Below are 17,958 nucleotides of genomic sequence, written 5' to 3' on the forward strand. Positions count from 1 at the left end.
AATCCCGCGTCGCTGATTGGTTGCGGCCGGCAGCCTTAGGCCAGCGTCACACTCAGCGTATGAAAATACAGTCCGTTTTATACAGCCGTAATACGCAGAAATGTCCCCAAAATAGTGATCCGTATGTCATCCGTAGGCAGGGTTTGTCAGCGTATTTTTTGCATGCCATCCTCCGTATGTAATCCGTATGGCATCCGTACTGTGAGATTTTCTTGCAGGCTTGCAAAATGGACATACAATGGATCCATGGGCTCAAATATTCGTTCAAACATATACAGTTAGGTCCATATATATTTGGACAGAGACAACATTTTTCTAATTTTGGTTATAGACATTACCACAATGAAGTTTAAACAAAACAACTCAGATGCAGCTGAAGTTCAGACTTTCAGCTTTCATTTGAGGGTATCCACATTAAAATTGGATGAAGGGTTTAGGAGTTTCAGCTCCTTAACATGTGCCACCCTGTTTTTAAAAGGACCAAAAGTAATTGGACAGTTGACTCCAATGCTATTTCATGGACAGGTGTGGGCAACCCCTTTGTTATGTTATTCTCAATTAAGCAGATAAAAGGCCTGGAGTTGATTTGAGGTGTGGTGCTTGCATTTGGAAGGTTTTGCTGTGAAGTGAACATGCTGTCAAAGAAACTCTCTATGCGGGTAGAAACAAGCCATCCCTAAGCTGAGAAAACAGAAAAAACTCATCCAAGAAATTGCTATAATATTAGGAGTGGCAAAATCTACAGTTTGGTACATCCTGAGAAAGAAAGAAAGAAAGAAAGCACTGGTGAACTCATCAATGCAAAAAGACCTGGGCGCCCACAGAAGACAACAGTGGTGGATGATCGCAGAATAATCTCCATGTTTAAGGGTACCGTCACACTATACGATTTAGCTACGATCACGACCAGCGATATGACCTGGCCGTGATCGTAGGTAAATCGTAGTGTGGTCGCTGGGGAGCTGTCACACAGACAGCTCTCCAGCGACCAATGATGCCGAGGTCCCTGGGTAACCAGGGTAAACATCGGGTAACTAAGCGCAGGACCGCGCTTAGTTACCCGATGTTTACCCTGGTTACAAGCGTTAAACTAAAAAAAAACAAACAGCACATACTTACATTCTGGTGTCCGTCAGGTCCCTTGCAGTCTGGTTCCCGCACTCAGTGACTGCCGGCCGTAAAGTGAAAGTGAAAGCACAGCCGCTGTGCTCTGCTTTCACTTTACGGCCGGCAGTCACAGTGCGGGAAGCAGACTGCAAGGGACCTGACGGACACCAGAATGTAAGTATGTGCTGTTTGTTTTTTTTCAGTTTAACGCTTGTAACCAGGGTAAACATCGGGTAACTAAGCGCGGTCCTGCGCTTAGTTACCCGATGTTTACCCTGGTTACAAGCGAACGCATCGCTGGATCGCATCGCTAGATCGCTAGATCGGTGTCACACACACCGATCTAGCGATGACAGCGGGAGATCCAGCGATGAAAGAAAGTTCTAAACGATCTGCTACGACGTACGATTCTCAGCAGGATCCCTGATCGCTGCTGCGTGTCAGACACAGCGATATCGTAACGATATCGCTGGAACGTCACGAATCGTACCGTCGTAGCAATCGAAATGTTATAGTGTGACGGTACCCTAAGAGAAACCCCTTCACAACAGCCAACCAAGTGAACAACACTCTCCAGGAGGTAGGCGTATCAACATCCAAATCTACCATAAAGAGAATACTGCATGAAAGTAAATACAGAGGGTTCACTGCACGATGCAAGCCACTCATAAGCATCAAGAATAAAAAGGCTAGACTGGACTTTGATAAAAAACATCTAAAAAAGCCAGCACAGTTCTGGAAGAACATTCTTTGGACAGATGAAACAAAGCTCAACCTCTACCAGAATGATGGAAAGAGAAAAGTATGGCGAAGTCGTGGTACAGCTCATGATCCAAAGCATAGCACATCATCTGTAAAACACGGCGGAGGCAGTGTGATGGCTTGGGCATGCATGGCTGCCAGTGGCACTGGGTCACTTGTGTTTATTGATGATGTGACACAGGACAGAAGCAGCCGAATGAATTCTTTCTGAGGTATTCAGAGCCATACTGAGTGCTCAGATCCAGCCAAATGCAGCCAAACTGATTGTCCATCTGTAGTATGAAACGACGACCAATGACCCAAAACATAAAGCCAAAGCAACCCGGGAGTTTATTAAAGCAAAGAAGTGGAATATTATTGAATGGCCAAGTCAGTCACCTGATCTCAACCCAATTGAGCATGCATTTCACTTGTTAAAGACTAAACTTCAGACAGAGATGCCCACAAACAAACAGCAACTGAAAACCACCACAGTGAAGGCCTGGCAGAGCATCAAAAAGGAGGAAACACAGCGTCTGGTGATGTCCATGAGTTCAAGACTTCAGGCAGTCATTGCCAAAAAAGGGTTTTCAACCAAGTACTAAAAATGAACATTTTATTTAAAATTATTGAATCTGTCCAATTACTTTTGGTCCATTTAAAAACAGGGTGGTACATGTTAAAGAGCTGAAATTCCTAAACCCTTCATCCAATTTTAATGTGGATGGCCTCAAATGAAAGCTGAAAGTCTGAACTTCAACTGCATCTGAATTGTTTTGTTTAAAATTCATTGTGGCAATGTCTATAACCAAAATTAGAAAAATGTTGTCTCTGTCCAAAAATATATGGACCTAACTGTATACTGTCTATATATATATATATATATATATGTGTGAGACACACATATATATTTTAATATTTCATACAGCGCTAGATAACAGAAAAGCCGGTAATTCAATTGCCGACTTTTCCTATCTCCTTCCAAAACCCGACATGATATGAGACATGGTTTACATACAGTAAACCATCTCATATCCCTTCTTTTATTACATATTCCTCTTTAGTAAGGTTAGAAGTGTATGTGTGTAAAATTTGGTGTATCTAGCTATTAAATTAAAGGGTTAAATCGCGGAAAAAAATTGGCGTGGGCTCCCGCGCAATTTTCTCCGCCAGAGTAGTAAAGCCAGTGACTGAGGGCAGATATTAATAGCCTGAAGAGGGTCAATGGTTATTGGCCCCCTCTGGCTAAAAACATCTGCCCCCAGCCACCCCAGAAAAGGCACATCTGGAAGATGCGCCTATTCTGGCACTTAGCCTCTCTCTTCCCACTCCCGTGTAGCGGTGGGATATGGGGTAATGAAGGGTTAATGTCACCTTGCTATTGTAAGGTGACATTAAGCCAGATTAATAATAGAGAGGCGTCAATTATGACACCTATCCATTATTAATCCAATAGTACGAAATGGTTAAGAAAACACACACACATTATTACAAAGTATTTTAATGAAATAAAGACACAGGTTGTTTTAATATTTTATTATACTCTTAATCCACCTGAAGACCTTTGTCACCTGAAACAAAGTTAAACAAAACAAACAACAATATGCTATACCTTCCGTCGATCAGTCATGTCCCACGCTGTAAATCCATCTGAAGGGGTTAACTAATTTTACAAGCAGAAGCCTGCTAATGCAGCCGCCCCTGCCTGTAAAAACCCAGGGAATGAATGGAATGCAGGGGAATGACCTGTAGTTACCTCGAGTCGCGGTGATGCGCCCTCTGCTGGATGTCCTCATATGAACTCGAGCATGGGAAAATATTCTGAAAAGTTCCCAGGCTCGAGTTCATATGAGGACATCCAGCAGAGACATCCAGCAGAGAAGTCCTGCTATACTCACCATCCGCCGCCTTTCCCGCTCCTCGCCACGCTCCCGGGACCGCTCCATTGCAAGCGGCAGCTTCCGGTCCCTGGTCTGGTGTGAGCAGGACCTATGATGATGTCGCGGTCACATGACCGTGACGTCACGGCAGGTCCTTGTCGCACACTAACCCTGGGACGGGACCGGAAGCTGCCGCTTGCAGTGGAGCTGTCCCGGCAGCGTGGCGAGGAGCGGGAAAGGTGGCGGATGGTGAGTATAGCAGGTTTTTTGTTTTTTTTTATTATTTTTAACATGACATATTTTTACTATTGATGCTGCATAGGCAGCATCAATAGTAAATAGTTGGGGACACACAGGGTTAATAGCGGCGGTAACGGAGTGCGTTACACCGCGGGCCGTTACCGCTGCCATTAACCCTGTGTGAGCGGTGAGCGGAGGGGATTATGGAGTGGGCGCCGGGCAGTGAGTGCAGGGGAGTAGGGGAGGGACTAATCGGACTGTGCCCGTCGCTGATTGGTCGCGGCAGCCATGACAGGCAGCTGCTGAGACCAATCAGCGAACGAATAACCGTGACAGAAGGACAGACAGACGGAAGTGACCCTTAGACAATTATGTACATCTAATATATAATTGCCTAGAATACTACTTCCTGCAATTTGTGCCAACTTCCTGTCCGGAGCTAATGTCCGGAGCTAATGTCCGGAGCTAATGTCCGGAGATAAGTGACGTCAACAGTGTCCAGTGTCTGATTGGTTGCCGCCTGCTGCGAGCGACCAATCAGAAACGTGCCGTACTGTGACACACTCCGCCCGCCATTTTGGTGTGATTTTTGAATTTTTACCTCACAGCAAGTTTCTACTGCGTGGAGGCGGGCCCAGTGACGTTGCTCTTCAAGCTCCTGCCGAATTTCGTAAAAAAAATGATAATACCATTTACCAAAACTATATATATTTAGTTGTGAAGTGGTTCAGTGACATTTTCACACCAATTTTGAACTTTTGTTTGGTGTTTTCTCCATATACTGCCTATTATTTTTGTTCTTTCTTACTATTATTTATTAATTGTATTATTCTTACATTTGAATAAAGTATATATGGATTCTAGACTCCCGATTCTTTAGAATCAGGCTGCCATCTAGTAGATATATATACCCCTATACTATGTGTAGACATTTATCTTAGCTATTCTATTCTGTCAGTGTGATTTTACTGTACACCGCACTGAATTGACGGCTTTTCTCGCTAACACCGCTGCGTATTTCTCACAAGTCACACTGTTGGTCCGTGTGTAATCCGTATTTTTCTCGCCCCCATAGACTTTCATTGGTGATTTTTTTGCACAATACGGTGACAAACGCAGCATGCTGCAATTTTCTACGGCCGTAGAAGCCCGTATAATACGGATCAGCAAAATACGGCAGATAGGAGCAGGGGCATAGAGAATAATTGCACCGTGTGCAATCCGTATTTTCTGCACCTCTCATACGTCCGTAAAACTCGCTAGTGTGAGGCCGGGCTTAGAATTATTCAGTGAATACTATGTAAAGAGGCAATACATTTGTATTGATAATTGTATCTGAGGGATAAATATGATGATATTTACTACTTGTGGGTGTACTATGAGATTCGGCAGTCTAATTTGTATTGTATCTCCATTTTTATAAGGTCTTATACCTTTTTAGAATTGGTGTTAATAAAAATGATTTATTTTACCTTATGACATTGGTTTCTGTTTTCTGCTTGGATTTTTTTTACTATTGATGCTGGCTATGCAGCATCAATAGTAAAAAGATATAATGTTAAAAATAATTTAAAAAAAAACAAAAAATCATGCTATTCTCACCTTCCGTCGCCTCCGCAGCTTTCCTGCTCCTCGCGATGCTCTCGGCAGCTTCCGTTCCCAGTGATGCAATTACCCAGATGACTTAGCAGTCTCGCAAGACCGCTACGTCATCACGGGTTATGGCGCGGGATTTAAACCACGCTTCACTGATTGGTCGCGGCTGGTCAGGCGCAACCAATCAGCGAAGCGTGGTTTAAATCCCGCGCCAATTCAAGGCCGGACAGTGCCTGCCGTTGATTGGTCGCGGCCGGTTGGGCGCGACCATTCAGCGAAGCGTGATTTAAATCCTGCACCATTGCCGCTGATTGGTCGTGGCCGGCTGGGCACGACCAATCAGCGGCAATGGTGCAGGATTTAAATCACGCTTCGCTGAATGGTCGCGCCCAACCGGCCGCGACCAATCAACGGCAGGCACTGTCCGGCCTTGAATTGGCGCGGGATTTAAACCACGCTTCGCTGATTGGTTGCGCCTGACCAGCCGCGACCAATCAGTGAAGCGTGGTTTAAATCCCGCGCCAATGTCGCTGATTGGTCGCGGCCGACTGTGACCAATCAGCGAAGCGCTGTTTAAATCCCGCGCCAATGTCAGAATCCATTGCGGCAATGACCGGAGATGACGTAGCGCTCTCGCGAGACCGCTACATCATCACGTGTCATTGCTGCAATGCATTCTTGGGACCGGAGCATCTCTAAACGCCTGGGCTGGATCCGGGGGCAGCCGGAAGGTGACTATATAACTATTTTTTTTTTAATTCTTTTTTTAACAGGGATATGGTGCCCACATTGCTATATACTGCTTGGGCTGTTATATACTGCGTGGGCTGTGTTATATACATCGCTTTGCTATATAAGTCTCTGCTATATACTACGTGGCTGTGCAATATACTACGTGGCTGCTATATACCACGTGGGCTGTGTTATATACTGCATGAGCTGTTATATACTACGTGGGCTGTGCTGTATACTACTATACATATCTAGAATACCCGATGCGTTAGAATCAGGCCACCATCTAGTAAAATATATAACTGTAAGAAATATTCATGTATGACTTTGGGTGTTTGCTCCTTTGAAATATTGAGAAATTCCCTAAAAGACCATTAAAACGCCATATGAGGCCACTAGAATGGAGTCTGTGGGGATCCTGGAACCAGCTCCATTCTGTCCTGTCAGTGATGAACTGTCTACACTGGAGGTGATTTTCTAAGGACCTCCATTCTAGTCACCTCAGCACTGAGTTCTCTACAGTGGAGACTACGGTGAGCGCCTCAAACAATCACCTCCACGCTGGACACTGCCCTCCAGCGGCCTTAGCACAGCGCTGCGCCTGCTATCGGGTGGGCGCACTGGGCGCCAGAATGGAGGAGGCCCCGCCTTTTCCGGTGACATCTTCTCCTCACAAGAGCAACTCCATTCTAGACGCCATCCAGAGGGCAGTTCTAATTAGGCCCCATAGAACGCCTGGTCCTGTGTCTCCCTGGAGATAAGACTGTCCTTAGTGCCTGCATTACAAATAACATTTTCTGTAAGCAATATATAATTACAGTACGTATATAGATTCTGCTGCAAGGTTTTCGTCTATACGGGGGATGTTGTGTCAGTAAAAACACGTTCATTGCTGGTAATTAATGCAGAGTCTCTAGACAGGAGTTACCGCGGACACCTGCCCGCCTAACAACGTTGTGAATTCGCAGTAAAGAGCACGATGGCGGCTGCTGGACAAGGAAAGGAGAAAATAGAAAACCCGGAGCTCGGGGGTGAGGAGGAAGGAGAAGAGGAAATGGAATCAGACGGAGAAGAGCACGAAGGTGGCTCACCTGAGGGAACCGGACAGTCCTCCTCTGAGGAGGAAGACGAGAGAGAAAATGAAGCCGAAATTCAGAGACTGGAAGAGCAGGTGATTGTGGGGAGCAAGTGGAGTCTAAAATATCGAAGTGTTCATGGAGGGTGGGATCCAGAATATGGGGGTGTTCTGTATATATTGGGGTTGTAATCCAGTATGGAGGACGGGATCCAGTATATAGAGCGGTGCCCCGTATACATGGAGGACGGGATCCAGTATATAGAGAGGTGCCCCATATACATGGAGGACGGGATCCAGTATATAGAGCGGTGCCCCGTATACATGGAGGACGGGATCCAGTATATAGAGAGGTGCCCCATATACATGGAGGACGGGATCCAGTATATAGAGAGGTGCCCCATATACATGGAGGACGGGATCCAGTATATAGAGAGGTGCCCCATATACATGGAGGACGGGATCCAGTATATAGAGCGGTGCCCTGTATACATGGAGGACGGGATCCAGTATATAGAGCGGTGCCCCGTATACATGGAGGACGGGATCCAGTATATAGAGAGGTGCCCCGTATACATGGAGGACGGGATCCAGTATATAGAGAGGTGCCCCATATACATGGAGGACGGGATCCAGTATATAGAGCGGTGCCCCGTATACATGGAGGACGGGATCCAGTATATAGAGCAGTGCCCCGTATACATGGAGGATGGGATCAAGTATATAGAGGTGCCCCGTATACATGGAGGATGGGATCCAGTATATAGAGAGGTGCGCCGTATATATGGAGGACGGGATCCAGTATATAGAGCGGTGCCCCGTATACATGGAGGACGGGATCCAGTATATAGAGCGGTGCCCCGTATACATGGAGGACGGGATCCAGTATATAGAGAGGTGCCCCGTATATATGGAGGACGGGATCCAGTATATAGAGCGGTGCCCCGTATACATGGAGGATGGGATCAAGTATATAGAGGTGCCCCGTATACATCGAGGATGGGATCCGTTATATAGCGAGGTGCCCTGTATACATGGAGGATGGGATTCAGTAGAGAGGTGCCCCGTATACATGGAGGATGGGATCCAGTATATAGAGAGGTGCTCCGTATACATGGAGGATGGGATCCGTTATATAGCGAGGTGCCCTGTATACATGGAGGATGGGATTCAGTAGAGAGGTGCCCCGTATACATGGAGGATGGGATCCAGTATGTAGAGAGGTGCCCCGTATACATGGAGGATGGGATCCAGTATATAGAGAGGTTCCCCCGTATACATGGAGGATGGGATCCAGTATAGAGGTTCCCCCGTATACATGGAGGATGGGATCCAGTATATAGAGAGGTGCTCCGTATACATGGAGGATGGGATCCGTTATATAGAGAGGTGCTCCGCATACATGGAGGATGGGATCCGTTATATAGAGAGGTGCCCTGTATACATGGAAGATGGGATCCAGTAGAGAGGTGCCCCGTATTCATGGAGGATGGGATCCAGTATACCAGCGTGTGCCATATACATGGAGGATGGGATCCAGTATTTAGAGGTGCCCCGTATACATGGAGGATGGGATCCAGTCAGGGTGGATAAAAATCAATGTTTTTTTTAAAAAAAAATCGGATTTTTTTTATTTAAATCGGATTTTTTTTCAATAAACTGCTTTTTGAGGAAAATATTTTACCATCCAAAGGTTCTTCCATCATGAGATAAAGCTGAGTTGTTTAACTCAGTAGAATAAAGGCTGTATATGTGTAACATTCACAATGCCATGCTCTTCCAGAGGTTTCTGTAGGATTAGTGGGCAGTTTCTCTCCTATATTTTCACAGACGCTCGCTTTACTTACGCAGTTCTCAAAACTGAATTTGACTCCGCAGAGGTCCCAGCCTCTTCTTCACGGCAAAAATGTTACAACATGAACAGAGTTGAGAAAAAGACCTTAATCCTATTGTTCTACAAACCTATGAATACAGAATCAACCCCTTCAGTGCCAAGTCCAAGAAGTTAGACAATATGTTTCTGATTGTTTGGAGTGGAATAGATCTGCACAACACAAGAAGAATGTGAATCTAAGTGTGAGGAGGAGGAAGGGCAAGCAGACAAGAAAATGAAAGTGAAACTTTGAGCACAATACTGCAGCATAGCCACAGACAGACAAGTCTGGATCTGTTTGTGTGTACGATCTGAGGTTTATTACATTCTTTCCTTATAATGGCAGCAGGCCGTAAAAGAGACCCAGTTTGGGAATATTTTAATGAAGCTCCTTCGCCTATCGGTAAGGCAGGCATGCGTGCAAAATGCAAACGATGCAACAAAGAGGTGCAAGGCCTGGTGGCGCGAATGAGGCAACATCATGAGAAGTGCGGTGATGAAGATGAGTCATCTTCTCATGATGTTGCCTCATTCGCGCCACCAGGCCTTGCATCTCTTTGTTGCATCGTTTGCATTTTGCACGCATGCCTGCCTTACCGATAGGCGAAGGAGCTTCATTAAAATATTCCCAAACTGGGTCTCTTTTACGGCCTGCTGCCATTATAAGGAAAGAATGTAATAAACCTCAGATCGTACACACAAACAGATCCAGACTTGTCTGTCTGTGGCTATGCTGCAGTATTGTGCTCAAAGTTTCACTTTCATTTTCTTGTCTGCTTGCCCTTCCTCCTCCTCACACTTAGGCCGGCGTCACACACAGCGTAAAACAATACGGTCCGTATATTACGGCCGTAATACGCTGAAAAGTCCCGAAAAAAGTGGTCCGTAGCTCCTCCGTAGGCAGGGTGTGTCAGCGTTTTTTGCGCATGGCATCCTCCGTATGTAATCCGTATGGCATCCGTACTGCGTGGTTTTCTCGCAGGCTAGCAAAACCAACATACCGCTATAGAAGTGATCCATGTGTCCCAAAAAGAAAAGAAAATATATATATACTGTCTATATATATATATATATATATATATATATATATATATATATATATATATATATATATATATATATATATATATATATATATATGTCAGTAGACACATATATTAGAGAGAAAAGCCGGTAATTCAGTGCGGTGTACAGTAAAATCACACTGACAGCTTACAGTAGAATAGGTAGAATAAATGTGTACACATAGAATAGGTATATATATATATGTCAGTGAGACACATATATGTATATATATTAATATTTATTCCAGCGCTAGACAGCTTGAAAGCCGGTAATTCAATTACCGGCTTTTTCCTTCTCCTTCCTAAAACCCGACATGATTTGAGACATGGTTTACATACAGTAAACCATGTCTTCTCTCCATTTTTTTTGCAGATTCCACACTACTAATGTCAGTAGTGTGTATCTGCAAAATTTGGCCGTTCTAGCTCTTAAAATAAAGGGTTAAATGGCGGAAAAAATTGGCGTGGGCTCCCGCGCAATTTTCTCCGCCAGAGTAGTAAAGCCAGTGACTGAGGGCAGATATTAATAGCCTGGAGAGGGTCCACGGTTATTGGCCCCCCCCTGGCTAAAAATATCTGCCCCCAGCCACCCCAGAAAAGGCACATCTGGAAGATGCGCCTATTCTGGCACTTGGCCACTCTCTTCCCATTCCCGTGTAGCGGTGGGATATGGGGTAATGAAGGGTTAATGCCACCTTGCTATTGTAAGGTGACATTAAGCCTAATTAATAATGGAGAGGCGTCAATTATGACACCTATCCATTATTAATCCAATACTAGTAAAGGGTTAAATAAAACACATTTTTTAAAATTATTTTAATGAAATAAAAACAATGGTTGTTGCAGTATTTTATTCAACGCCCAATCCAGTCACTGAAGACCCTCGTTCTGTGAGTAAAAAAACATAATAAACCAACAATATACTTACCCTCCGCAGATCTGTAACGTCCAACGATGTAAATCCTGAAGGGGTTAAAACATTTTGCAGCAAGGAGCTGTGCTAATGCAGGCTGCTCCTCGCTGCAAAACCCCAGGGAATGAGGCTAAAAATAGATCAATGATCTATATTTAGCTTCATTTGCGGTGAGGCGCCCTCTGCTGGATGTTCATAGATCGTGGGAAATTACCTAGAAAGCTCCCAGGCTATTATGTTTTTTTACTCACAGAACGAGGGTCTTCAGTGACTGGATTGGGCGTTGAATAAAATACTGCAACAACCATTGTTTTTATTTCATTAAAATAATTTTAAAAAATGTTTGTGTTTTATTTAACCCTTTACTAGTATTGGATTAATAATGGATAGGTGTCATAATTGACGCCTCTCCATTATTAATTAGGCTTAATGTCACCTTACAATAGCAAGGTGGCATTAACCCTTCATTACCCCATATCCCACCGCTACACGGGAATGGGAAGAGAGTGGCCAAGTGCCAGAATAGGCGCATCTTCCAGATGTGCCTTTTCTGGGGTGGCTGGGGGCAGATATTTTTAGCCAGGGGGGGGCCAATAACCGTGGACCCTCTCCAGGCTATTAATATCTGCCCTCAGTCACTGGCTTTACTACTCTGGCGGAGAAAATTGCGCGGGAGCCCACGCCAATTTTTTCCGCCATTTAACCCTTTATTTTAAGAGCTAGAACGGCCAAATTTTGCAGATACACACTACTGACATTAGTAGTGTGGAATCTGCAAAAAAAATGGAGAGAAGACATGGTTTACTGTATGTAAACCATGTCTCAAATCATGTCGGGTTTTAGGAAGGAGAAGGAAAAAGCCGGTAATTGAATTACCGGCTTTCAAGCTGTATAGTGCTGGAATAAATATTAATATATATACATATATGTGTCTCACTGACATATATATCTATACCTATTCTATGTGTACACATTTATTCTACCTATTCTTCTGTAAGCTGTCAGTGTGATTTTACTGTACACCGCACTGAATTACCGGCTTTTCTCTCTAACAGCGCTGCGTATTTCTCGCAAGTCACACTGCTTGTCCGTGTGTAATCCGTATTTTTCACGCTTCCATAGACTTTCATTGGCGTATTTCTTGCGCAGTACGGTGACAAACGCAGCATGCTGCGATTTTGTACGGCCGTAGAAAGCCGTATAATACTGATCAGTAAAATACGGCAAATAGGAGCAGGGGCATAGAGAATAATTGTGCCGTATTTTTTGCGAGTTTTACGGACGTAGATTCTGCGCTCTTACGTCCGTAAAACTCGCATGTGTGACGGCGGCCTTAGATTCACATTCTTCTTGTGTTGTGCAGATCTATTCCACTCCAAACAATCAGAAACATATTGTCTAACTTCTTGGACTTGGCACTGAAGGGGTTGATTCTGTATTCATAGGTTTGTAGAACAATAGGATTAAGGTCTTTTTCTCAACTCTGTTCATGTTGTAACATTTTTGCCGTGAAAAAGAGGCTGGGACCTCTGCGGAGTCAAATTCAGTTAAGGTACCGTCACACTAAACGACGCTGCAGCGATACCGACAACGATCCTGATCGCTGCATTAGTCGCTGTTTGGTCGCTGGAGAGCTGTCACACAGACAGCTCTCCAGCGACCAACGATGCCGGTAACCAGGGTAAACATCGGGTTACTAAGCGCAGGGCCGCGCTTAGTAACCCGATGTTTACCCTGGTTACCATCGTTAAAGTAAAAAAAACAACCACTACATGCTTACCTACCGCTGTCTGTCCCCGGCGCTGTGCTTCTCTGTACTGGCTGTGAGCGCCGGGCAGCCGGAAAGCAGAGCGGTGACGTCACCGCTCTGCTTTCCGGCCGCTGTGCTCACAGCCAGAGCAGGAGGAGTGCAGAGAAGCTGAGCGCCGGGGACAGACAGCGGTAGGTTAGTATGTAGTGGTTGTTTTTTTTACTTTATCGATGGTAACCAGGGTAAACATCGGGTTACTAAGCGCGGCCCTGCGCTTAGTAACCCGATGTTTACCCTGGTTACCAGCGAAGACATCGCTGAATCGGCGTCACACACGCCGATTCAGCGATGTCAGCGACGAAACAAAGTTCTGGACTTTCTTCCCCGACCAGCGACATCACAGCAGGGGCCTGATCGCTGCTGCCTGTCACACTGGACGATATCGCTAGCCAGGACGCTGCAACGTCACGGATCGCTAGCGATATCGTCTAGTGTGACGGTACCTTTAGGTAGAAACTTTGATTTAAATCACTGATTTAAATCAAGCCTTACTGACTAGTGATTTAAATCGTGATTTAAATCAGTTAGATTTAAATCAAATCCACCCTGGATCCAGTATATAGAGATGTGCCCAGTATACATGGAGGATGGGATCCAGTGTATCAGGGTGTTCTGTATATATTGGGGTTGTAATCCAGTATATAGAGACGTGTCCCATATACATGGAGGATGGGATCCAGTATACCAGGGTGTGCCGTATACATGGAGGCTTGCATACAGTATATAGAGAGGTGTCCAGTATACATTGAGGATGGGATCCAGTATATAGAGGTTCCCCGAATACATTTAGGATGGAATCCAGTATATAGAGATGTGCCCCGTATACATGGAGGATAGGATCCAGTATATAGAGACGTGCCCCGTATACATGGAGGACGGGATCCAGTATATAGAGATGTGTCCCGTATACATGGAAGATGGGATCTAGTATATAGAGATGTGTCCTGTATACATGGAGGATGGGATCCAGTATATAGAGATGTCTTGTATACATGGAGAAAGGGATCCAGTATATAGAGATGTGCCCCGCATACATGGAGGACGGGATCCAGTATAGAGAGAGGTGCCCTGAATACATTTAGGATGGAATCCAGTATATGGAGATGTGTCCTGTATACATGGAGGATGGGATCCAGTATATAGAGGTGCCCCGTATACATGGAGGATGGGATCCAATATATAGAGAGGTGTCCCGTATACAGTGGGAAAAAAAAGTCAGCCACCAATTGTGCAAGTTCTCCCATTTAAAAAGATGAGGGAGGCCTGTAATTGACATCTTAGGTAGACCACAACTATGAGAGTCAAAATGAGAAAACAAATCCAGAAAATCACTTTGTCTGATTTTGCAAGATTTATTTTGCAAGTTACGGTGGAAAATAAGTATTTGGTCACCTAAAAACATGCAAGATTTCAGGCTCTCACAGACCTGTAACTTCTTTAAGAGGCTTCTCTGTCCTCCACTCATTACCTGTAGTAATGGCACATGTTATCAGTATAAAAGACACCTGTACACAACCTCAGTCACACTCCAAACTCCACTATGATGAAGACCAAAGAGCTGTCGGAGGATACCAGAAACAAAATTGTAGCCCTGCACCAGGCTGGGAAGACTAAATAGGCAAGCAGCTTGGTGTGATGAAATCAACTGTGGGAGCAATAGTAAGAAAATAGAAGACATACAAGACCACTGATAATCTCCCTCGATCTGTGGCTCCACGCAAGAGCTCACCCCGTGGGGTCAAAATGTTCACAAGAGCGGTGAGTAAAAATCCCTGAACCATGTGGGGTGACCTAGTGAATGACCTGCATAGGTAGAAACAAAACTCGTTGTATTTGGAGGAGACAGAATGCTGAGTTGCATCCAAAGAACACCATACCTACTGTTAAGCATGGGGGTGGCAACATCATGCTTTGGGGCTGTTTCTCTGCAAAGGGACCAGGACGACTGATCTGTGTAAATGAAAGAATGAATGGGGCCATGTATTGTAGGATTTTGAGCGCAAACCTCCTTCCATCAGCAAGGGCATTGAAGATGGAACATGGATGGGTCTTTCAGCATGATAACGATCCTAAGCACATCACTAGGGTGACGAAGGAGTGGCTTCATAAGAAGAATATGAAGGTCTTGGAGTGGTCTAGCCAGTCTCCAGATCACAACCCCATAGAAAACCTTTGGAGGGAGTTGGAAGTCTGTGTTGCCCAGCGACAGGCCCAAAACATCACTGATCTAGAGGAGATCTGCATGGAGGAATAGGCCAACTTACCACCAACAGTGTGTGCCAACCTTGTGAAGACTTACAGAAAACGTTTGACCTCTGTCATTGCCAACAAAGGATATATAACAAAATATTGAGATGAACTTTTGTTAATGAGCAAATACGGTACTTATTTTCCACCATAATTTGCAAAATAAATCTTGCCAAATCAGACAAGGTGATTTTCTGGATTTGTTTTCTCAGGGTATGTGCTGCGGTTTCCCATGCGTTTACAGTATAATGTAAAGCTATGGGAAAAGAAATCCGCAGTGCACATGCTGCGGAAAAAAACGCGTGGAAACGTAGCAGTTTACATTCCAAAGCATGTCAATTCTTTGTGCGGATTCTGCTGCGGTTTTACACCTGCTCCAATAGAAAACTGCAGGTGTAAACCCGCAGCGGAAACCGCAATAGAAACAGCGATAAATCCGCAGTAAAAACCGCAGCGGTTTTGCACTGCGGATTTATCAAATCCGCTGCGGAAAAATCCGCAGCCCTCACACATACGTGTGCACATACCCTGATTCTGACTCTCATAGTTGTGGTCTACCTATGATGTCAATTACAGGCCTCTCTCATCTTAAGTGGGAGAACTTACACAATTGGTCGCTGACAATACTTTCTTCCCCACCGTACATGGAGGATGGGATCCAGTATATCAGCATGTCCCGTATAAATGGAGGATGGGGTGCAGTATATGAGCCTATATGCACAGACCTATCAGTGCAGACAATAAGTATTGTCATTACATAACTTTTTTCTGCCACCAGTGTTATGCAGTCCTATGTAATATTGGTGATCAACACCCTGATTATGTCCCTGTATTACTTGTTGGATAGCGCATAGTAGGTTTCATAAAATGTTCTTTTTCCAGGACCGCAGTTCCCACCGCTGATTAGTCTTTTGTTTATACTGTGTTGCTATGCAAAGATTGTACGCAGTTGTGGTAACATGTTTCCAAAATTAGAAGTGTTAATAGTTTATTTTTATCAATTAGCAAAATGAATGGACAAAAGAGAGATCTGTAGCAAATCAACTTTTCATGTGACCCTTTTACCTTCAAGACCCCATTAATCCTTTTAGATACACTTGCACAGCATTTTTGAAGGAACTCGGCAGGGAGGTTGTTCCAAGCATCTTGGAGAACTAACCACAGATCTGTGGATGTAAACTTGTGTAGATTCTTGTGTCTCCTTATGTAATCCAAGTCAGGCTTGATCATGTTGAGGTCAGGGTTCTGTGGGGGCCATATCACAAACTCCAGGACTCCTTGTTCTACTTCACACAGAAGCAGCTACTTAATGATATTGGCTGTATGTTAGGGGTCATTGTCCTTCAGAATAAAGTTGGAGCCAATCAGACGCCTCCCTGATGATGTTACATCATTGATAAGTATTTTCATGTATTTCTCAGATTTGCAGACACCATTAAAGGGAACCTGTCACCCCGTTTTTTCAGTAGGAGATAAAAATACTGTTAAATAGGGCCTGAGCTGTGCTTTACAATAGGGTATTTTTTGTCCCCTGATTCCCTTCCTATGCTGCCGAAATACCTTACAAAAGTGGCCTTTTTCGCCTGTCAATCAGGCTGGTCAGGTCGGATGGGCGTGGTCACAGTGCTGTTTCTCCCCCACATCTTGCTTATGTTCCCGTTGGTGTCGTAGTGCTTCTCGCATGCGCAAGTGCCGAATGCACTGCGCAGCTGTAGAAAAAGAGCGCGCTTGCCGCTATTCAGTGGTTTCTCGGTGGGCGCGGCCATCTTCCTGAGGCCGCGCGTGCGCAGATGGAGTCTCCTGCTTCCCGGGGCTTCAGGAATATGGCCGCGGGATGCCGCGCGTGCGCAGATGGACATCGCGGCGGCCATTTTCCTGAAGCCGATATTCGAACTCTGCTTCAGGAAAATGGCCGCCGCGATGTCCATCTGCGCACGCGCGGCATCCCGCGGCCATTTTCCTGAAGCCCCAGACTCCATCTGCGCACGCGCGGCCTCAGGAAGATGGCCGCGCCCACCGAGAAACCACTGAATAGCGGCAAGCGCGCTCTTTTTCTACAGCTGCCCAGTGCATTCGGCACTTGCGCATGCGAGAAGCACTACGCCACCAACAGGAACATAAGCAAGATGTGGGGGAGAAACAGCGCTGTGACCACGCCCATCCGACCTGACCAGCCTGATTGACAGGCGAAAAAGGCCACTTTTGTAAGGTATTTCGGCAGCATAGGTAGGGAATCAGGGGACAAAAAAAATACCCTATTGTAAAGCACAGCTCAGGCTCTATTTAACGGTATTTTTATCTCCTACTGAAAAAACGGGGTGACAGGTTCCCTTTAATCTTGACCATTTTGTCAACTCCGTTTAGTGAAATGCAGCCACACCCTCGCAAGGAACCCCCCATACCTGCAGACATTATTGTACGGGTCTCCAGTACTTTGGATAACGAACTGCCTTCTTTTACAGCCAAATATTTTATGCGTTGACTCCTCAGTCCAAGGCACCTGCTGCCATTTTTCTGCACCCCGTTCCTATATTTTTGTGCATAATTGAGTTCCTTGGCCTTTTTTCTGCTGTTCTGGCACCTCAGGGGCTGTGGCAATGTAACATGGTACCCTCAAACCATTCCAGCAAAATCTGAATTCTAATATGGCGCTGCTTCTTTTCTGAGCTTTGCACTGTGC

General features: G+C 45.1%; 1 protein-coding gene across 2 annotated transcripts in view; it reads left to right on the forward strand.

The window, feature by feature from the left end:
* Window positions 1-7,233: 7,233 nt before the first annotated feature.
* The window catches only part of SART3 (spliceosome associated factor 3, U4/U6 recycling protein), a 67,105-nt gene continuing 56,380 nt past the window's right edge, over window positions 7,234-17,958 (forward strand). For both annotated transcript variants that reach the window (XM_069759733.1, XM_069759738.1), the window contains exon 1: window positions 7,234-7,467. In XM_069759733.1, the coding sequence (XP_069615834.1) occupies window positions 7,276-7,467 (192 nt within the window). In that variant the 5' untranslated portion in view covers window positions 7,234-7,275. The remainder of the gene's footprint in view (window positions 7,468-17,958) is intronic.

Source organism: Ranitomeya imitator, chromosome 1 (genome assembly GCF_032444005.1).
Source record: "Ranitomeya imitator isolate aRanImi1 chromosome 1, aRanImi1.pri, whole genome shotgun sequence".
NCBI classification, from domain to species: Eukaryota; Metazoa; Chordata; class Amphibia; order Anura; family Dendrobatidae; genus Ranitomeya; species Ranitomeya imitator.